The sequence below is a fragment of the Garra rufa genome, chromosome 14, assembly GCF_049309525.1.
Source record: "Garra rufa chromosome 14, GarRuf1.0, whole genome shotgun sequence".
In the NCBI taxonomy this organism is placed as follows: Eukaryota; Metazoa; Chordata; class Actinopteri; order Cypriniformes; family Cyprinidae; genus Garra; species Garra rufa.
The window spans coordinates 13366734-13390801 of record NC_133374.1 but is presented as its reverse complement, the minus strand read 5'-3'; the positions used below and the strand labels follow the sequence as shown (position 1 = coordinate 13390801).

Genomic DNA, 24068 nt, shown 5'->3' with positions numbered 1-24068 from the left:
TTTTTTTTTTTTTCTTAAAAAGGTAGAAAACATCAAACCAGAGAGAATTGCAATGAATTCAGTCTCGATCCCTGAATTAATTACTACTGAGAGTGAGAAGTGTACTTTAAGAAAGTTTATTTTCTGAAGGTTCAATGTAAAACATTGCCAAGATTTTAACATGAACACTTTCACTTTTTTTCATATTACTAATTTTTATTAGAAAATTGTCACATTTTTATTCATATCTCATTTACAATTATACTGTAAATATCTACATTTTTTATTTGTTATTTTGTACTAATTGGATGAATCATCTTCTGTACCCTGACTGGTAGTCGTTGCATCGCTTAGCTGCTTATTTGCAAATACATTCTTATTATTTGTGTAGTCAACAATCTCACAAGAAGCTGTCTTTGACACCATCCGTCACCCACCGAGCGATGCCTCACTATTGGTCTGTCACTGTCAGTGCCAGAATCTAAAGCCGCGTCTCGCTATGGTAAGAGTGCTTCAGGTGAATGATGGCCAAGTTAGAGTGTCACACCACCTGACGCCATTGGTCATCCCCATAGATATGGTGTGATGGGACAGCACTAACCACCCAATATTATCCATCGCCATCTAAGACAGCAGTCTTGTGAGAAGTTGACTATAGAGGCCAATCCATCCCCCTCTGAGGTGTTTCATGAAATTCTGTGATAAGAGAAGCTGCGATGCGAAGACTACCAAGTGTCTGAGCTGCTGGCCAGTAGGCAGTTTATTTGTTATTACAAGCATTCATTTTTATTGCCATTATTTTTTTCTATATTCATATATATTCTATTGTGGTTTTTATTTTTTTCATTTTGTATTTATTGTGTAATATTATAATTATAGTTATTTTTATGTTATTATTATATATTCTATTATTATTATCTGTTACTTTAAATTATATCATTGGTATTAATTGTGACCCAGTCTTGAATATTCTTAGCACACCCAAGCTGTTTCCATAGAAACTGACCTTTTATTTCCCTCTGCAATACCTCTGCTCAATTTAAAGGGATAGTCCATCCAAAAATGAAATTCTGTTATTATTTACTCAACCTCAAACCTGTATGATTGTTTTTCTGTGAAACACAACAGGAGACATTTTGAATTGTTAGAAATGAAAAAAAAACTTTTGAATTTCTTTTGACTTCCATCATATGGACAGAAAATGCAATGAAATTCAGTGAAAATCGAAACTATTTAGTAACCGACATTCTTCCAAATATCTCAGAATTTTCATTTTTTTATGGACTATTCCTTTAAGATGTGGTTTTGTTTAAAGGGACAGTTTACCCAAAAATGAAAATTACCCCAGGATGCAACAATAAGAGAATCTTAATACAATTCAAGAAGTCCAAATAGCAGCGTAACAAAAATAAACATACATTAGAAAAATTCTGAGAGATCGTAGCTGAATTAAAAGAACAGATTTAAAACTGCAGCGAAACTGCAGGAATGATGAGTAGATTGTATGTTTTAACATTTTAGATTTATTGTTTGTTATATGTCGAATTTAAACTTTTTTAAAAGACGCTGCAGAGCATGACAACGTTGTTGTTTAAATTATTGTACATGTCTGATATAGTCTGAACTTGCAGTGTATATATTGTCAAGTAAATTGTAAAGTCACTGGTTCACATCTGGTTCTACAACTGATTTTTTGTTTTATTATATTTTATATATATTGTTGTGGTCATTGTCAAAGTCATTCATTTGTCTCGGTGTACTGGCACTAAAATAAGTAAAATAAATTAAACATAAATTAAATCTATGATCTGTTTATTTTAACTCCGCCTTAGTTCTTTGACTGTTATTTCATGGCCAAAGTTAATTTTTGAGCTCAATATATAAATTACGGAAAAAAAAATGGTAACACATTGAATGTAATATAATGTAAAGAAAACGGCATTGGGGTTCGCTTTGTTTGAAACTAATATATATTGTATCTTATTTTTTCTTATTTTGTTTTTTAGACAATTAAGCAAATGCAACCAAGCAATGATGATAAAAATAACTTTCTTTTCTATTCTTCTTTTAAAGAATAGAATTGATTTTCAAACTAAATATGTCATTCTTGATTAAATGCATGAGATTTACCAACCTGCCTCGATTCAGATTCCAACAGTAACTGGATCTGAATTAGTTTCATTTCTGTATTTCAGCTAACGGAACAGCAGGTAGTCAGCTGTCGACCCCACGGTCAGGCAAATCTCCCAGTCCATCTCCCACCAGTCCAGCCAGTCTGAGAAGGCGAAGGGTAAGAACTGTCACCCCGGAGACCTTTCACATCTGCTGCATTTGCTGTAAAATGCCTTTAAAATACCATTTACATGATGTTAGTCGATGTGGAATTGTTCTGTTTACATTTGCAATGCATCAAGCAAAACCAGTCAAGCACTTCCATCTTTCTGATTGACCCTAATTGTATTTCAGGTGCTTTAATTTGCCAATATAGTACTGAATCACACTAAATTGCAGTTGAGCACATCTGTACTAAATAATTCCATGTTCACCCAAAATGTTTCCTAGCAACAACAGGCAAGCTTCTTGACCTGGCTGCATGCCTGCTCCATTTCCACTCTCTCTGTGATAGACCTAAATCATATGGTTTGACAACATTAGCCTGTTTTTCTGCTCTACTAATTGATGGTGTTAAATTAGATGTATTTGCTTGTGTTCTGAAGCTCAAACAAGTGAAATTACACAGGAATAAATTACATTTTTTATCTAGTCAGATAGATACATATAAATACAGCAACTTCTTTCACAAATATTCCTAAACCTTACCAACCCCAAACTTTCGAACAGTAGTGTCTGTATAGACCTTTTTCCTGAGTAAACGATGAGCGCCGCCATTACGAATTCTAACGTCAGATTGAATGCTTTTCTGTTCCGGTTTCCATAGGAACCCATTCATTCATTGCGACATTGCCAAGTGATGGCGCTATGGAGCCATGTGCTTTTTAAAAACATTTTAATAGGTTTAACATCAGTTTATTAGCTCGGAATATACCCTAATTTGACTAGAAACAATGCAGACCGGAAATGCAAAGCATTCTTTCAGTTAAGAGCCGGACTTACTTCCGTGTTCAGGAAAAACGTCTATACAGGAATCTGTACATATGCCAAAAGATGATTTGGAATAGCTTTAAGTATTAGCCTTGTTACCTGCTGAAAATTTAAATGACTGTTGTTCGATCGCCAAAAGACAAACATGCAACATTGTTTCAAATGAGCAGCCTTTAAATTAATATTCGGTGCAGCTAATATAGTCTGACTGAAAATGTATTCATTCTTGGTCGATGGTGTGTTAAAATAAATATGTCATGGTGTCAGTGGATTAAACATTACTGAATTTCACCTCGCCTGCCCCGATCCAGTCTTGAATATTCTTAGCACACCCAAGCTGTTTCCATAGAAACTGACCTTTTATTTCCCTCTGCAATACCTCTGCTCAGTTTAAAGGGATAGTCCATCTGAAAATGAAACTCTGTTATTATTTACTCAACTTCAAACCTGTATGATTGTTTTTCTGTGAAACACAACAGAAGACATTTTGAATTGTTAGAAATGAAAAAAAAAAACTTTTGAATTTCTTTTGACTTCCATCATACGGACAGAAAATACAATGAAATTCAGTGGGAATCGAAACTATTTAGTAACCGACATTCTTCCAAATATCTCAGAATTTTAATTTTTTGATGGACTATTCCTTTAAGATGTGGTTTTGTTTAAAGGGACAGTTTACCCAAAAATGAAAATTACCCCATGATTTACTCACCGCCAAGCCAACCTAGGTGTATATGACTTTCTTCTTTTAGACGAATACAATCTGTGTTATATTAAAAAAATGTCCTGGCTCTTCTAATCTTTGTAATAGCAGTGAATGGGTGTTGAGACATTTATAGTCCAAATAAAGTGCATGAATCCATCATGAAAAGTTCCCCACACAGCTCCAGGGGGTTAAAGGCCTTCTGAGTGATCACCTCCGTGAAGTGAATCGATGTGCTTGTAAAAAAGTATCTATATTTAAATCTCTAGATTTCGCTAACTGTTGTACGCACTTGTGAGACAATGCTAGTCTCGCTAGAACCAAGTTTTGTTTACAGCAAAGGAAAACCAGTCTTCTTTTGGCTTATATCGAAATCCTCCATTTTTGTTACAAATCCTGATTTTAATACTAATTCATGACCAGCATTTATAATATCCACGTTCGCCTACATCCTACATCATGTGATGGAACGCCACTCTCTCATAAACATGCATATGACACTTAGCGGAAGCTTAAGATTACAGTTTATAAAGTTTTAAATATGGATATTTTTCTTACACAAACGCATCAGTTCACTCCAGAAGGCCTTTATTTACCCTTTAGAGTCACGTGGAGTACTTTTTATGATGGATGCATGCACTTTATTGGACTTTAAAATCTCAACACCCATTCACTGCCATTATAAAGCTTGAAAAAGCCAGGACATTTTTCAATATAACTCTGATTTGTATTTGTCTGAAAGATGGAAGTCATATACACCTAGGATGGCTTGAGGGTGAGTAAATCATGGGGTAATCATTTCTTTAATACAGAATTTCAACTTTTATCTTTTATATAATAACTTGTTTAACAATTCAATTTCCCTGACAGGGCTCTCAGCACAGTGGCTCCTCTCTCTCTCTGGCCTCCACCAAGGTGTGCAGCTCCATGGATGAGGGCGATGGGCCGGGCAGTGAAGGTGAGGAACCCTGGACAACTCTGACGAAGGTCTATCAATGTTGTTTTATCATCTTCATCTGAATGTTACATCCCAAATCTTTTTCCTTCCAGCTGAGCTGATGGAGGATTGTCCTCAGGTTCCTGCTTCCATAGCTGAGAGGTACAAGGTGGGACGCATGATTGGCGATGGGAACTTCGCTGTGGTCCGGGAGTGTGTGGAGAGATCCACAGGCCGAGAATATGCTCTGAAAATCATTAACAAGAGCAAATGCAGAGGGAAGGTGAGACAATATATTAATATGTTTTTAAAAGATCCTAATAGGTGAAAAAATGCATGTTTTCTGACATCACTCAATGGTCTGTGGCTCACAGGAACACATGATCCAGAATGAGGTGTCCATTCTTCGGAGAGTGAAGCATCCTAACATTGTTCTGCTGATTGAAGAAATGGACACATATAGTGAACTCTACCTGGTCATGGAGCTGGTTAAGGTGAATTATTAATTTTTTTTTTTAATAAATAAGTTATTTTATTCAGCAAGGATCCATTAAATTAATCAAAAGTTAAACTAAAGACAGTTGTGCTTCAGACTGAAGTAATGATGAAAAACCAGCTTTGCCTTTACAGAATAAATTACATTTTAAAATATAATAAAATAGAAATGTATTATTTTAAATTGTAAGAATATTTCAGAAAATTACTGTCTTTGCTGTGTTTTTGATTAAATAAATGCAGCCTTGTTGAGCATAAGAGATATCTTTCGAAAACATTTCTAAATCTTACAACAGACTAAACAGAAACAGACAGTTTTTTAGATTGCATTAAATTTGACTCAGATATTGTTCCTGAATAGCTGTGAATTTCTGTGCATGAACAGGGTGGTGACCTCTTTGATGCCATCACCTCCTCCAACAAATACACAGAGCGGGATGCCAGCGGGATGCTGTATAACCTGGCCAGTGCTATCAAATATCTGCACAGCCTTAACATTGTTCACCGTGACATCAAACCTGAGAATCTTCTGGTGGGTGTTGGATTATTACAGAGAAATGGTTATCACTAAAAATCAGTGTTATTTTCACAAATCTAAGAGAGAGGCAAATGCAGAATGTTTTTCTTGAGTGCAGAAACCTTTAATAACCCTTCTTACACAAGCTTTAGAACAACGGTAACGTAACTCAATACTGGGTCTAGTTTACCCAGCTTATAACTTCAGACATAATGCTGCGTTTCTCTAATGACAGCATGAGTAACAAAACTGCTCTGACAAAGGCTATTGTGCCTGGCATGCATAAATAAAATCCTGTACGTTATATAAAGTTGTGGCAGATAAGATTTATGCATGCTGTAAATTGACTCTGCAAAGATAATGACATTTTTTAACCAGTTTTCTGCATAACTGAGATAAAGCTGAAAACCAATGGAAACCCGTTTCTGCCACTGAATAAAAAAAGGGTTTTTGCGACTTTTTATCTCACAATTCTGACTTTTTTTTTCCAGAATTCTCACTTTCAAGTTTGAATTTCAAGTTTGTTTCTCAGAAATCTGTTTCTCAAGATTGACTTTATTTCTGAAAATTGTTTATATCAGAGTTTATATCATGCAGTTCTGAGAAAAAAGTCAGAATTGTGAGTTTATTGCTCTAAATTCTGAAAAAAAGTCAGAATTGCCAGTTTGTATCTGTCAATTCTTTACTTTATAACTCACAATTCTGAGATTTTGAGATAAAAAGTCAGATACCTTTTTCACTTTTTATTCAGTGGCAGAAATAGACTTCCATAAAAACTAGGGGTGGGAATCTTCAGGCACTTCATGATCCGATCCGATTCCGATTCTGGGAGTCACGATCCAATTCCAAAACGATTCTTGATCTACATTTTTTCCCCCAATTAATTCTTCTGCTGTGCAAATACAACTTTACAATTTTAAAAACATGTAAAATTGCAGTTTCTATGCTTTTTGTTTATAGTTGAAATCTCTGTAAAAGTAGGTGTGTCAATCTTCACTGGTTTCAAGATTCAATTTAATTTAATTACTGTTTTCATTATTAACTAAATATCATGATGCTCACATTCTTAGTTTTCAATAGAACTGCACATGGCTACATTTTCATATGTTTTATATCAAATTTATTTTGTGCCAATTTTACTTTATTTTTTAAACTATATAAGCAAGGTAATTTTTAACCCTTAAGCTCTCCTTGGGGTCAGGCTGACCCCACTGGAGTTTTCCTTCTTTTTTTTATAAAGTTCCCTTAATCTCAGGGGCATGAGACTCTGTGACTTTTCCTAAATAATCAATCTAAAAACACAAAAAAAATCCGGACTTAATTCGGTTGTTCTAAAGGTGTGTAAAAAATTTTTTACCGTTTCCTCTCCTTGGGGTCAGATTGACCCCACATTGAAAATGAATGGGAAAAGTAAAAAAAGCAATTTTTTTTCATTTCGTTTGTCCAAAAAAAGTAGTAAATCCAGTTTAAATCTAAAATAATTAACATTTAAATAAAGGCCTGGTCCTACAGCATAAATTCAAAGTGGAACGAACTTTCTATCTCTCACACACACACACTCACACACTCACAAACACTCACATGTGTGTAATTGCAACAGGGAGCATTTATATAGAAATTGGCATAAAAAATCAACATATCTGCTATAAATCTGAAAATGTTCATACATAAATGAAAGACTGGTACTAGAGCACAAATGCAACATGGAACATGCATGTTGACTCTCACACACATCACACCCCCCCCCCCCACACACACACACAACTCTACACAAACACATCACACACCATGCCCCTGCCCCTAACACACACACACACAACTCTACACAAACACACCACACAGCACCCCCCAAACACCCCCCCCCCCCCAAAAAAAAAAAACACTCCCCCCCACACCCACACACACCCACTCACACACCCACACACTCACACAAGAGAGGGAAAAGTGCAGATAAAAGAAAGATGAAAGACAAAAATTCAGCAATTCTAAAAAACTAAAATTCTACGCTTTTACAAAAAAACACATTTTTTATTTATTTTAAAATGTTCAAATATATATATTTACAAAATATATATCATAAAGTTGTGAGGAGAAGTTGAAGCATGAAGAAAAATAAAGTGAAAATGAAATTAATCCCTAAGGGCCTCTGCTGGATGTATGTGGTCATTGCACTTTCTTTCTTTAACTATATCTTCAAAAGTTTTTCCACTAACCTGTAGATGGCAGTACTGTATCCCTAACACATAGAGCAATGTCCAAAAACAATTTAGATTAAATTTAGATCATCATTAAGGTGATTTTTTTATTAAAAATTAATTTTTTATAAGCCACTTGGTGGCGTAGTTGAGTAATTGTGCAGTAAATGGGTAAAAAAGTACAAAATATCCATGAAAACACAGCAGAACTGTAAAGTTGAGAAGTAAACGAAAAAAATGATATATAGTTTATAATATTAAAAATGTATAATTCATTATGGAATCACACTTTCAATCCTTGGGGTCAATCTGACCAGTGGCGTAGGCAGAAATTGTATTTTGGGCGGGCCATTGAAAAAGTGAGCGGGCCTATATTTTTTCCTAGAAAAAATATTACTTAATAATTAAACCTTAGAGATTAGAAAAATAATAGACAAACAAACTGCAAAAACACAAAGGCAATAACAAAACACCGTCTAACCATCATGTTCAACAGTGCTATTTTATTCAGGTTAGTCAGCAGTGCAGAGCGGACAGTTCACTCGAAAATAAAGTAACGTTAGGCTAAAAGTAGAAGAAATTAAAATAATTAATACTCTCAGCAGAGAACGGTTTGAAATAAATAACACACTCCCTAATTTCTGTTAAAATAACCATATACAATGCAATCAGCGGCTGAACAAGCTTCTTTAATGTTTTATTTAAAAAAATAAGAGTTGGCAGGGAAATACCTTCAGATTGGGTTATGAAGGTGGTTCATTTATTGCAGTTAGATCGTTGGGAAAACCCGCGTCAGGCTGACCGGGAGAGATCACTGGCGCTGCCGCCAGGGAGCAAGCGGTGGCCGTCACCAGCGCCTGACTAGCCTTCTTGTGAGTTAATGAGTCTGAAGAACTGGGCTGGGTGGACTCGACAGATGAAGGCAGTGGCGTGTCTTCTTCCTCAACTCTTTTTTTTTTTTTAATAAAACATTAAAGAAGCTTGTTTAGCCATTATTGTGGCGATGTTAATACACTGAATGCCGCCAGAACCCGCCGCTCATAGAGTCTTCCTGTCGCCTTAGCAACCATAACAACCAATTAGACCTAAAGAAAATATATTCATATAAACCTGATTTTATTCGGCAATTAATAAATAAATCAGGTTTATATGAATATATATTTTTAATACATTTGAATAATAAAAATAAACTAAAAATGTATTTTGATCAAACTTGCCTGGGTGGGCCAGGGAGTAATGTGGGCGGGCCAGTGCCGCCCTGGCCCATTACTGGCTACGCGCCTGAATCTGACCCCAAAGAAAGTAAAGATAAAACCTACTTAAGGAGAGCTTAAGGGTTAAAACAATTACTTATTTAAAATAAGTGTTCTTTAGGTATCTGAAAGTTTACAGACAATAGTTTTTCTTTTTTCCTCAGCATTACTTCCGTTTTATTATTACTGATGATGAGATCATAGACAGGCAGCTTTAACAAACTAATGCACAGCAGTGGCGAACGGTGACTTTTTTTTTTTTTCTTTACCAGGTATGCTTAGTGTTAAAACCACCAGTAATACCAAAAATAATTATATCTTTAGATTATTTATAAACCAATAAATTCAAAGACGAAATCATATTTTAATATTTCCTCTTTTCCCTGTTTATTATTATCTAAAAAAATATAGACGAGTAAGTTGTGCATCAAACACAATATGATTTTCGGCAATCAGGATCTGGCAGCAACAGCGTGTTTTTCCGCTTGGGCGAGCGCTTCGCGGACAGCTTACCCCGCGAATAAAGTCATGCGCATGACAGAAAAACAGAGAATGCGCATCAATTCTGAAGAGTCGAGGAAGATGCGGAGAATCTGCTTGCCCGGAAGATTCTATCTCAAATAAGGGATCAACTTATAAGCATGTTTATATTATTTAACACGTGAACGCAGTCTCTCTGACAGCCTGGGTATACGGAGCATTAGAACGCCACTGATGCACAGATCTATTTCGATATATCAGATGTTTTGTCCTGCTCTGAAAACATAACTGACTGTATGTACAGTTTCGTTTAAAACTATTTGAAAACGCAAGTGCATTTAACCGCATCTGCAATCGAGCTTTAGGACGAACAAACACACAGCGCACGCGAAAGTCTGTCAGTGCATCTAATAGTACTGCATTCCAGACGGCAGAAATGAAAGCATAACTTGAAAGTAAAACACGGCGGGTGGAAGCAATCAATGTCAAGCAGTGCGCACGAGTCTCACAGTGCAAATGCTGTGCAATGAAGCCGGCAGCGTCTCTAGCGTGCACACGTGCCATATGCGGGGGGAAAAAACAAGCTCAGAATCGATTCTGAAATATTAGGAATCGATTCAGAATCGTTAAAGAGAGAATCGCGATGCATCGGAGAATCGATTTTTTCTCCCACCCCTAATAAAAACCAGACACAAACAGTCTGGAAAATGATTTCAGCTTTCCTTTTCAAAAATTGCTAAAATATTTAATTTTATTAATTTTAATCATATATAGTTTTAATTTGAAGTATTTAGTTTTCTAATGATTCTAATAAATAATATTTAATTATTTAAAAAAAATGAAAAAGATCTGTTTCCTGAATCTAAATAGCAAGTATTTATTTAACGGCAAGTGTATATTTATATGTGTTTCAGGTCTATGAGCACCAGGATGGAAGCAAATCCCTAAAACTGGGGGATTTCGGCTTGGCAACAGTTGTGGACGGTCCGCTTTACACTATATGTGGCACCCCAACCTACGTAGCTCCAGAGATCGTCGCAGAGACTGGGTAAATCTTCATTAGTGTGGGAATACGTTATTACAACAGAGCATTAAAACTACGGGATATTCACTGGTCTGGAATATAACTTGAAGAGAAAAACACAATACGACAGCACTCTTTATGTTATAGGTATGGATTGAAAGTTGATATCTGGGCAGCCGGGGTCATAACATACATACTGCTTTGTGGCTTCCCTCCTTTCCGTGGGTGAGTATAGTATTGTTGTAAGTTAAAGAGATACTTTACCCAAAAATGAAATGAAAATTCTGTCTTTACTCACCCTCATGTTGTTTTAAACCCGAAAGACCTTCAAATTCAATAAGATATTTTTTATGAAATCCAAGAACTTTCTGACCCTGCATAGACGGTTACACAACTGACACGTTCAAGGCCTAGAAAGGCAGTAAGGACATTGTTTAAATAGAAGAAATAGTTGAATAAAGTTATTTTTGTTTTCTTAGTGCACAAAAAGTATTCTCGTAGCTTTAACAACTGATGTCACATGGACTATTTTATCAATGTCTTTACTACCTTTCTGATCCTAGAACTTGGTAGTTGTGTTGCTGACTACACAGGGTCAGAAAGCCTTTGGATTTCTTTAAAAATATCTTAATTTGGGTTCTGAAGATGAACAAAGGTCTGATTGGTTTGAAGCGACATGAGGGCGAGTAATTAATGAAAGAATAATATCCTTTAAGCATGTGACATTTATTGTGGGTTTAATACAAGCTCAACTTAGGCAACTTTACAGCTCATATTATATATATGTCACTCCCTCTAGTGGCCGGTTTCTGTAACTCTATTTTGACCTGCACATCTGCAGAGGATAGATAGTGCAAGTTGTATCATCATTCCTTACTGCAGTAGCCCAATGAATATTCATGAATATCAAAATACGTTTTGCATATCTGTTCCTTTAGGAGCACAGATGACCAGGAAGCTCTTTTTGACCAGATTGTGATGGGCCAGCTGGATTTCCCCCTTCCATACTGGGACAATGTTTCTGACACTGCAAAGGTCGGTATACCACCAAAATGAAGTTTGAAAGTTCTGGAAAGAAAAACAAACCTCATTCTCTCTTTTTACTTCCTTTCTCTACAGGCACTTATTACCTGCATGCTGCAGGTGGAGGTCGAACAGAGATACACAGCTCTCCAGGTGTTAGACCATCCCTGGGTCAATGTAAGACTTCCTCTGTCTGTTTCATCTTCATCTGTGTTATTCTCAGACTATTAATAGAAAACTGATATGGAGGTACTGTTTCTGCTCTTTCTCAGGATGACAGGATGTGTGAGAATCAGCACCAGCTGTCTGTGGCCGGCAAGATTAAGAAACATTTCAACATGGGCCCCAAACCCACCAACACCACAGCAGGAGTCACTGTCATAGCAGTAAGAATCACCTGTTTAGCTCTTATGTTTAAACATATACATGTATTTTTGACAACATTACACACATTATTAAAGCTAATATTCACAAATCAAATATTGGTGCACTTTGTCATCCAAGTTGTTTGTCTTTCTTTCTTCAGTCGTAAAAAAATTATGTTTTTTGAGGAAAGCATTTTAGGATTTCTCTCCATATAGTGGACTTCTAAGGTGCCCCTGAGTTTGAACTTCCAAAATGCAGTTTCAATGCAGATTCAGAGGGCTCTAAACGATCTCAGCCAAGGAAGAAGGGTCTTATCTAGCGAAATTGGATATTTTCTAAAAAAAAAATTACAATTTATATACTTTTTATCCTGAAATGCTTGTCTTGTCTAGCTCTGCGTGAACTCTGTGTATTCTGGTTCATGACAGTTACGGCAGGTTGAAAAATACATCACTGTTTTACCTTTTGTTTGTAAAAGCACTTTGCATGTTTACTTTGTAAACACTGGGTCGGTACTTCTGCAGTGATGTAGCACGATTTTGAAGTTGGAGGAGAAATGAGATGACCTACCCTAACTGTCTTAAACTGGAATACACCGAATTAACGCAGAGCTAGACGAGACGAACATTTGAGGTTAAAATGATAGAAATTGTAAAAAAAAGTTTTAGAAAATAACTGATCGTTTTGCTAGTTATCAGTTAAGTCCCTTTTTTCTCGGCTGGGATCATTTAGAGCCCTTTGAAGCTACATTTAAACTGCATTTTGGAAGTTCAAACTCGGGCACCATAGACTATATGGAGAGAAATCCTGAAATGTCCTTCTCAAAAAACATAATTTCTTTACGACTGAAGAAAAAAAGACATGAACATCTTGGATGAAAACGGGGTGAGTAAATTAGCTGTAATTTTTTGTTCTGGAAGTGAACTTCTCCTTTAACTAGTCTAAAAAAATATATATCTATTCAATTTTCATGATGGATTGTACCTGGCATCAAAACATGTGAATGACTGGATTTTATTTTCTTGTTCAGGTATATGTGGTATAGGGTTGTGCCGATAGACGATAGTATCGTGTATCGACGATAGTCAGAGATATCGCCTATTGCTGATGCCTTTGACGATAGTTAGACGATTATTATTATTATCCGTCAACAAAGAACTTAACTTTAGCAATGCAGCACAGAGAGTCTGTTCTAGGATGCTTCAGAAACTTGCCGCGGTATAAACACACGCATAGAGAGGCCACGTCGCCTTAACGCACCGCGTGCAGTGAAAATGGGAGATTTTCATCATACAGTATGGTGATAGATTAACTGATACTAACGGGAGTGTTATATTATATTAGCATTGCAGTCATTAGGATAACAGAGGTAGTAAAACGTGGTTCAGGCTGAATTAATTACGATGTATCATAATCGGTCTGTATATAAACAAACATTCATCTCAGTAACGTCTATATGCGTTAATTAGAATTACGATGCGATCAAATGGCGCTAAACATATGCACGTGTATTACACGCGCATCACTTCTCCGCATTCAATATGAACTGAACTACAACATCACCTGATGACAAAGGTCAGACATACAGCGGTAACATTATCGCAATATGACGGGTAAAGAAAGATTCAATCATTTACATTTATGCACGCATTTACAACTCACTCTCTGACGATAGCAGAGAATGAAACCGAAAGTAACTTGAACAACTCCGGCAGAACTACAGACAGCGCTCTGTACACGCACAACTTAATCATATGCCAATAGCAAGTCTACCTTTACAAAACGAATAAGGAATTTAGTACATAGATAATTAATTAAATTAGCACGATAGTATCGTGTATCGGCGATCTCTCAGGCTGACGATAGGACGATATGAAAATTGAGCATATCGCCCAACACTAATGTGGTATTTGCATCACAAATAGTTTTGATATGAAAAACTGACATGCAGTCCAAATCGTTTTGAGTTTGAATAGCCCTCAAGCCTTTTGGAACAAACCCTTAAAGAGGTCTGCAGTACACTGCAGTTGGATCTGCTATAATAAAATCTACTTAAATATAGTTAGAGGTATTATAATATTCTAGAGGTCTCATAGCTCTTCGCTGACTCATCCATCAGCTCTTCTGCTCTCATTCGTCCTCTCTCCTGGCAGACTCCATCCTGCTGCTTTCCTATGGCTGTGACATCTCTTCCTCTGATTCTGTGCTCTGTTTATATAATGACTGTCAGCACTGTTGTCAGGGACTGAATCAAATTAGACACGAAATATTCCTATACTTTTATCTTTTCATACATGCTTTCTTTATGTAGGGGAATTGCATAACATTACACACACTACATCTGTATGCAAATCAAATTTTAACAGAACATTTTTCAAAATATTTACACTTAGTTTCAATATTTGATGGTTTTTTATTTTATTTTGCCTGTCTATATATATGTACACTTCCGTTCAAAAGTTTGGGATCAGTAAGATTTTTAATGTTTTTAAAGTGATGCAAAGCTGAATTTTCAGCATAATTACTCCTGTCTTCAGTGTCACATGATCCTTCAGAAATCATTCTAATATGCTGATTTATTACTTTTATTATCAATGTTGGAAACAGTTGTGCTGCTGAATAGTTTTTGGAACCTGTAATATTTTTTATAGGATTCTTTGATGAATAAAGGGTTAAAAAAACAGCATTTATTTAAAATTGAAATCTTTTATGCATCTTATAAACAATCTTATAAACAATATACACTACTGTTCAAGTTATTAAATTATTTTTTTCTTTGTTTGAAAGAAATTAATACTTTTAATCAGCAAGGATGGAAAAAATACTGTTCTTTTTTTTACTTTTTATTCATCAAAGAATCCTGAAAAAGTCTCACAGGATTCAAAAAATATTAAACAGCACAAGTGTTTCCAACATTAATAATAAATCAGTATATTAGAATGATTTCTGAAGGATCATGTGACACTTAAGATAGGAGTAGTGGCTGATGAAAATTCAGCTTTGCATCACAGAAATAAATTATATTTGAAAGTATATTACAATAGAAAACTTATTTTAAATTGGAATAATATTTGATAATATTACTTATTTTTCTGTATTTTTCATCAAATAAATGGAACTTTGATAAGCATAAGAGACCTCTTTAAAAACATAAAAAATCTTACTGATCCCAAACTTTCGAATTGCAGTGTATATATATATATATATATATATATATATATATATATATATATATTTTTTTTTTTTTGAAAATATTTTGGACTTCTCTTATGCTCACCAAGGCTGCACCCATTACTCCAGTAATTAGTGTAACATGGTCCTTCAGAAACCATTGTAATTGCTGATTTGCTCAAGAAACGTAATTATAAATGTTAAAAACTGCTTGATTTTTAATTAATGTGTCTTACTGAACCCATATATATGCATTTATGATTTATTTTATTTTTATTTGCGCATTGCTCTGCATGTTAACCGTTTCATTAGCTTCAAACATATTGTTTTTATTTCTATATGTAGAACTGGTAAAACATTATAAGCACTTGGTTTACTCACTGCTCTTTTTTTGTAGAACTACGTCTAAATATTACGCCATATTCAAACAGCATCTCACGGCTCAAAGCTTGTGCTGTTTTACACGGTGAAAAGTCAAAAGCTGATCTATTGAGTTGCACTCATTTCTCTCTGCTCAGCCGGACGAGGGGTTTACCATCAAGCGTTCAGGGTCTTTGGACTGCTACCCGCACCCAGGGATGTATTGGATAAGGTATGCCCACAGAGCGGCCCAAACCGGCAGTGTTTCCATGGCAACGTGCTGGCAGTCTCCATAGTCCCTTCTCTTCCACACTTTGCTTTTTTTTGCTATTAATGCTTTTCAGTTCATACTCTGCATAGCTTTTTCTTTCTGCTGGTGCTTTGCTGAATTCTGTTTGTCACTGTTTTACTTTTCCCTTTCTTTGCTCTGTGTTATTGTTTAGTGGCGTTCATCTTTGGCAGCTGAGAAGCTTGGATAGTTGAAGTGTACACTTATTACTCAGCATGCATAAGTTACACACTGGCTTGAATGTGCGGTTTTGTGCTGGATATATACTGCAGAATGGAGTGAAAGTGTTTGGTGTGTTAGTGGGAGAGCTGCAGAAACGAATTGCTAAAATTGATACTGAAAATAAATATTGATTAGGTCTGTACTCTTTCATTGTGTGCAAAAATAAATACAAATATTAAAAAAGTATAATTAAAAAGTAAAAACAAAATGGTAAAGACTTAATTTTAAGTAAATTGTCAGAAATTTCTGTAATTATTGCATTAAATTGAATCTCAAAGTTTACAAAGGCAAGATTTTATGGACAAAAAAAACTATATTTCAAACATAATATTACATATTTATTAAAATTTGGGGGTTTGGAGTATTTTTTAAGGAAATGAATACTTCAAGGATGCATTCAAATGAACAAAAGAGACAGTAAAGAAGGATCATGTGATACAGAAGACTGGAGTTCATTTTAAATTTGAACAAGATTTCAAAATATAGTTGCTTTTACTGTACTTTAGATTAAATACACTGCCAGTCAAAAGTTTTTGAAACGTACATTTTTTAATGTTTTTAAAGATGTCTCTTCTGCTCACCAAGCCTGCATTTTGCATTTATTTGATCTGAAGTACAGCAAAAACTGTCAAATTCAGAAATATTTGATTTGAAATTCTATCTTTCTATTTGAATACATTTAAAATTGTAATTTATTCCTGTCATTTCAAAGCTGATTTTTTTAGCATTATTACTTCAATCATATATATATATATATATATATATATATATATATATATATATATATATATGATTGAAGTAATAATATAATATAGTGTGTAATGTTACAAAAAATTTTTATTTCAGATTAATGCTGCTAAAAAAAGTACTCAACTGTTTTAAATATTGATAATAATAATAATAATAATAATAATAATAATAATAATAATAATAATAATAATAATAAATGTTTATTGAACAGCAAATCAGCATATTAGAATGATTTCTGAAGCATCATGACGACTGGAGAAATGATGCTGAAAATTTAGCTGTGATCACAGGAATAAATTACATTTTAAAATATATTCAAATAGAAAACAGTTATTTTAAATAGTAAAAAATATTTCACAATATTACTGCTTTTGCTGTATTTTGGATTAAATAAATACAGGCTTCCTGAGCCGAGGAGACTTATATTATATATAGTTTAACAAACATATTTAACATAATTTGAAAAACTGGGGAAAAAAATCCATTTGCCTTTTTATTAATCACTATGCTTGGTGCACTACCATATTTGCCTTCTTTAAACACTTTATCCACAGTTCAGTCTTAAAAGGATAGTTCACCCAAAAATGCAGATTCTGTCATTAATTACTCACCTTCTTGTCGTTCCAATCCTGTAAGATATTCATTCTTAAGATATAGAACACAAATCAAGACCTGAAAGGTAGTAAAGTCATTGTTTAAATAGTCCATAGTTAATATACTTAACTGGTTTACAGGGTCAGAAAGCTCTCAGATTTCATAAAAAAAAATCTTAATTTGTGTTCTGAAGACGAACAAAGGCCTTACGGGTTTGGAACGACATGAGGGCGAGTAATTAATGACAGTATTTTCAGTTTTGGGTGAACTATCCCTTTAATTCAAAGACACAGGTTTTGATTTAGTTGTCACTATGAAGTCACTATTTAATTATAGTCCACATGCAAGTGAAATTCTGTTAGTCTGCACCCATTCGATCTTTCTCCACACTGATTCCTGAGCAGTCATACACTGTCCCATGCTCTCGTGTTCCCCAGAGCACCCCTCTTGATAAGGAGAGGCAGGTTTTCCGACGAAGACGCCACCAGGATGTGAAAGCAGCACGCAGCACCCAGAGCCCCTTCCCCTCCAGTCCCGCCACCGGCCCGAACCTCTCTTCAGCCGAGTTCACCTCAGAGTCAGAGGACATTTCCCCCAGTTCAGCCGAGACAGTCCGCTCACCCACATCACCGTTTTAAGCCCAACCCCGGGAGGAATTATGGAAAATTATCTAGTAGTAAAAGGTAAATTGACTTGTGAATTTTTGAAAATGAACATTTGTTACATGGAGCAGATGTGATTAACTAGGACTGGATGGGCTGTTTTCTCTGAGGGTAGCACACCTGAACAGGTGTAAAAATAATCACACACTCCTAGCAGTTTTTCATTCAAAATGAGAAGCCCTTGTGATTGTTTAAGAGTTTTCTCTTCATCATAACTACATGTTTGGTGCTATATGAGGTTTGTTTGTAGACCATCAAAAACCGCATCTCTTTTGCTCCCTCTAGTGTTTGATAGAAAGTAATGCAGCCAAACCTCCCGCTTTGTTTTATCACAAACATGGCCGTCTGTTTAATACCTAGTCTTAGCATCTTCTCTTTCAGTGACAAAATCTAGTGAGTTTTTACCTTTTGTACGAACTTTATATCTTTTAAATATTTTAGGTTTGTACATTTATTTCAAACCGATAACTTATATTTGCATATTCCAGCATTTTCCTTTGAGAAACATTTTTTCTGTCTGTCGGATTAGACCTTAGAATGTTCTTTCTAAAATGTGTGAAATACCTGAATAGACCTCTTTTTGATGTATGTGGCTGTAGAAATGCTTGTTTGAACTTCCAGTGATGGGTGCTGATTTACCATGTATGACGTTTAATGACTAGTCCTTGCTGCTGCTATAATGATCTCTTTTTCTGTAAGTTTGGTTTTGTCAGTACCACGTGACATTAAGAGAAATAGCTTGTACAGCTACTTCCCGGAAATTGAATTCCTTCTCAAGAGAACAGAATGTACCATTTGTGTTTTATTTTTAAAAAAAGTAGTGTAATGAAAAAGACGCACTAAATGACGCACTACTGATTTTAAAGAGTGCTTTTGGACTGAAAATGTACATGTCTTTTTTTGTAAGTGGAATGTAATATTTAAGTCAGATTTGTTTTGCATTCAGCAGTGAAATGTCTAAACAAAATGTCCATTTTAATTTGAATGTATGCTGTTTTTATCACACGACGGCCAAATGACACGACAGAATGATTCCCGTTTCCACCATAGATATGGATTAAAATAATAATAATAATAATAATAATAAAAAGGTAATTACGACATTTCATCTAACAATTCTGAGGCAATTCCTACTAATTGTTTTGAAAACATTAGAATTGTGAGATGACTTGAGAGAGACTTAATTTATGAGTGTTTTTAAATGTAAAAGGAAATGTAAAAAAAATCTGAATTGTGAGGTAAGCTTGGCATTGCACAATTCGTTTTTTCTCAGAGTTGCAAAATTATATCTCACAGTTCTGAGTTTATATCTTGCAATTCTGAAGAAAAAAATTTGTGAAAAAATTATAAAAAAAACTGAATTGAACTGAGATGAGCTCAGAATTGTTCATTTTTTCCTCAGAATTGCAATTATATATCTCTGAGTTAATATCTTGTAATTCTGAAAAAAGTTTTTTTAATCAAAATTGTGAGATAAGCTCGGAACTGCAAAATTCTTCTTTTTTTTCTCAGAATTGCATATTTTTATCTCACAATTCTGAGTTTATATCTTGCAATTCTGAAGGAAAAATTTGTGAAAAAATTATAAAAAAAACTGAATTGAACTGGGATGAGCTCAGAATTGTTCATTTTTTCCTCAGAATTGCAATTATATATCTCTGAGTTAATATCTTGCAATTCTGAAAAAAAAAAAAAAAATCAAAATTGTGAGATAAGCTCGGAACTGCAAAAAAAAAAATTTTTTCTCAGAATTGCATATTTTTATCTCACAATTCTGAGTTTATATCTTGCAATTCTGAAGAAAAAAAGTCAGAAAAAATTCACCAAAAAATCTGAATTGTGAGATTATCTTGGAATTGCACAATTCTTTTTCCCCTGAGAATTGCATATTTTTATCTCACAACTCTCACTTTATATCAGTTCAATTCTGAAAGAAAAAAAGTCTGAAAAATTCTAAAAAGACAACAGAATTGTGAGTTAAGCTTTGAATTGCACAATTCTTTTTTCTCAGATTTCCAAATGTATATTTCACAATTCTGAGTTCATATCTTGCAGTTTTGAAGAAAAAAGTCTGAGAATTTTTTTTTAAAAATCTGAATTGTGAGATGAGCTTGGAATTGCACAATTCTTTTTTTTTTCTCAGAATCGCAAATTTATCTCACAATTTTATTGCAAGATATAATCTTACAATTCTGAGTTTATATCTTGCAATTCTGAAAAATAAAGAAGTTTAAACTGAGATCAGCTCGGAATTGCACAATTTTTTTTCTTAGAATTGCACATTTATATCTCACAATTCTGAAAAAATTCTACAAAAATTAATGTGACAAGGTCGCAATTACCTTTGTTTTTGTTTTTTTATTCAGTCAAGAAAACAGGCTTCCATAGTAATATGTGACCCTGGACCACAAAACCAGTCTTAAGTCGCTGGGGTATATTTGTAGCAATAGCCAAAAATACATTGTGTGGGTCAAAATTATTGATTTTTCTTTTATGTCAAAAATCATTAGGAAATTAAGTAAAGATCATGTTACATTAAGATTTTTTGTAAAATTCCTACTGTAAACCTATCAAAATGTAATTTTTGATTAGTAATATGCATTGTTAAGAACTTAATTTGGACAACTTTAAAGGTGATTTTCTCAGTATTTTGATTTTTTTGCACCCTTAGATTCCAGATTTTCAAATAGATGTATCTCAGTCAAATATTGTCCTATCCTAACACACCATACATCAATAGAAAGCTTATTTATTGAGCTTTCATGTGATGTATACATCTCAGTTTTTAACCTTATGACTGGTTTTGTGGTCCAGGGTCACATATGTGAAAACAAACAAACAATAAATTGTAGACAAATGTTCACTTTTTACCTTAAGATTGTAAAAGATTGTAATTCATTATTTTAATAAGTCCTTTTTTTTAATAATTGTCAATATCCACAGAAATTTTAACATATGGACCCACTTTATATTAAGTGTCTAAAATACCAGCCTATGTACTAAAACATTCAACACCTAATGTTTTTTCAGTTGTGCTTATATTTAAAAAATGTGCATGTAATTACATCTACTGTATAATTATATACTAACCCTACCCATCTCACACCTCAATAGCAACAAAAGTGTTTACACAATACACGAACACAATATGTACATTGTACCAATTATTTTTCTGATATAAGTACTTAAAGATAAAGATGACTAGTATAAAGTGGGATCCCAAATAGTAGTTGGCTGCATTGCATATACAAAATGTTAGCTCTAAATTTCTGTTACTTGGCCATGTCTAGCCTCCAAATTTCTTATCTATTTATACAATACATTTTCATTCCTTTATGTGGTGTTTTGTGGAGTTTGCACACTTACTGTGAAGAACCGAGTGTGTTTTTATTGCATGTGATCTGAGTATGAGTGATAATCATTTTAATATTCATTTACTGTAGCATCAAAACATGTTGAGTCCATCTACAACTATCTACAAGTTTCACTGAAGACCAGTCTTGGTTATGTTTGTGCTTCTCAATATTTAACATTGTTATACAGCTTAATCGAAGCCTCCAGCATGTACAGGCTTCAGGTGACACTATGAAGAGGTGAAAAGCACAAAGGCTAAAAGAGTAGTTCTTTACAGTATAGCATGTATTTGCTTTTTAAAAAATAAAAATAAAAAGGTATCTGCTGTGTTTGCTCGTCAAAACTAGACTAGAACCCAATCCATGATCAACCTATTTTTCAATAGGATGTAGATCAGTTCGTTATAATATAGGAAATATTCTAGCTCATATGCAAAATTCGGTGCACATGCATTGATTACACATTGTATATTTGTATAGATGTATATCCATCGCTTGTTTATGCTCTTTCCCATCAAATGTCATTTAGGCTTGACATTCTTTCTGGAGGAAGAGTCTTTGCTTCCAAGTAGCATTGAACAGTGGTGCATTCAGCAACAAGCCAAACCTGTGAATAAACAATTCCTCAAGCAGAAACCTGTGTTGTTCTTGTTTTTCTGTCATTAATTACTAACCCTCATGTCATTCCAAACCCGTAAGACTTTTATTCATCTTTGGAACACGAATGAAGATATTTTTGATGAAATCCAAGAGCTTTCTGACTAAGAGACCAATGGAAGTACCCCATTCAAGGCTTAGAAAGGTAGTAAGAACATCATTAAAATAGTCCATGTGACATCAGTGCTTTAACCGTAGTTTTATGGAGCTACGAGAATACTTTTTGTGCGCATAGAAAACAAAAATAACTACTTTATTTTTGTTGCTAGGTTTTTACAACAAAACCCTCTCAATTCCCACTCAAAACTAGCCCAATAACGTTTTGCAGGGGGGTCCCCTGGTAAAAAACTAAATAAAAAATTGTGTTCCATGATCTTATAGCCAATCAATATTGTTTTTATATATTTTGGCCTCATGTGATTGGACCGTTCTCGACTGTCAGATATGCACAATATCTATTCCCAGATGAAAGTAAATTTTATTTTATCCTAAAAAAAAAAAAACTTTCACAAGCCGTTCAAATGAAGAAAAAAATAAATACGGATAATGAAGCTGGTAAGCGATGTAAGCCATGCCTTTTATCGTTTTCCCTGTTTGTTATTTCAAAGTACTGTCACCGAAGCATTGTAGGGTCTTTATGTAAGTATTATTGTATGCACAATATTAAAAGAGATAAATAATATAGTGTTACTTCTTTAATTAGACATACATTCAGATATGTCTGACAACTTGACACATATTTTGTAAATACCATTATTATTAGATTTAAAAAAAAAAAACTTGGTCTATAAGGATTTAGTATTTACAGTTTTTGCAAAACAGTTACTTAATATATTGGTCTTTCTTCAGTTTTATGAAAATGAATTTATATGCAATTTATTTTCTCAATCTTTACACTGAGATCTATCCTGTGGCTCCCTCGTGTGGACAACATTAGTATTATAGCCTTCATCTCTTAATCTAACATAAATGGCTTTTTTTGAATGATTACAAACGTTTAATGATTACTGATAATACACCAAAACTCAAATTCATTGATTTGGTATCTTATTTAGTGCTTCAGTCCTGCTGCCCGCACGGTATGATTCAGTTTGTTTGTTCTGCTAATATATGCTGTCTGAACCATGGAAAAAAAAACTTGTGGGAGCTAATCATATAGAGAAGGACTTAGTAAGCAGGAAAGTGGTCAATATTTTGACAAACTAAGATACACACGAGTAGCATTGGCCGGATATGGAAATGATACCTACCTGACTGGAAATGATAAGAACAAACACGAATGTTGTCAAGATTCTTGCCCTGGAAATCCTGGTTCAGTTTGGCCAACCACAAACGCCTTCAGTTCCTCAGACAGTTTTTTGCATTCTTCTCCTTGATTTGTTAAAACTTTCGGCGGTCTATTAACAGTACTCCAAATGTTTCTCCCGGTCCGGTCGATTACAGCATAAAACTTTCAGTGGCAATATTCAGCAAAATATAACAAATGGCCGCGCTCGCTGGATAAACCTGAGTAAAAAAAAAGTATCTTCTTTACACAATTTACATGTTTTCCGTCGCCATTTTATATGTTGTCAAACGTGAAACGCTGAAACCAGTGTTTTCCCGCGGAATTGGGCTATTTTACCACTGTTGCTGTGGTTTGTTTTTAATGTCCGCGGGTTGAATCGACCACAGTAACGTAATATTTAGACCCTGGAATGCCGAAGGGAACCCCGCCAAAAAACCCGTGTATTTTACCCCCCGGAACGCGATTTTTAATGGCCTTCTCTCAAACGCGCTACTTTTGTGTAGCAAATGGGCGGGTTTATTGTGAAAACCTGGCAACCCTGGCTGAAACGTCTGTTTATACAAGTCGCGGTGTTTCCGTCATTGTCGAGAGAAAGAGAATTATGAATATGAGACACGTGATTGGGTGTCTATTGCTAACATCATATTG

At 34.5% G+C, this 24068-nt stretch overlaps 1 protein-coding gene across 2 annotated transcripts in view; it reads left to right on the top strand.

The window, feature by feature from the left end:
* dclk1b (doublecortin-like kinase 1b) overlaps positions 1-22098 on the top strand; it is a 59631-nt gene extending 37533 nt beyond the window's left edge. Inside the window, exons 6-17 of one of the 2 annotated variants that reach the window (XM_073817859.1) lie at positions 2175-2269; positions 4655-4742; positions 4835-5004; positions 5096-5215; positions 5602-5748; positions 10576-10709; positions 10833-10910; positions 11624-11720; positions 11805-11885; positions 11981-12094; positions 15764-15837; positions 17898-18081. In XM_073817859.1, the coding sequence (XP_073673960.1) occupies positions 2175-2269; positions 4655-4742; positions 4835-5004; positions 5096-5215; positions 5602-5748; positions 10576-10709; positions 10833-10910; positions 11624-11720; positions 11805-11885; positions 11981-12094; positions 15764-15837; positions 17898-17955 (1256 nt within the window). In that variant the 3' untranslated portion in view covers positions 17956-18081. Of the gene's footprint in view, positions 1-2174; positions 2270-4654; positions 4743-4834; positions 5005-5095; positions 5216-5601; positions 5749-10575; positions 10710-10832; positions 10911-11623; positions 11721-11804; positions 11886-11980; positions 12095-15763; positions 15838-17897 lie in introns of both variants that reach the window. The other variant, XM_073817858.1, reaches the window with a different exon arrangement.
* Positions 22099-24068: the final 1970 nt, after the last annotated feature.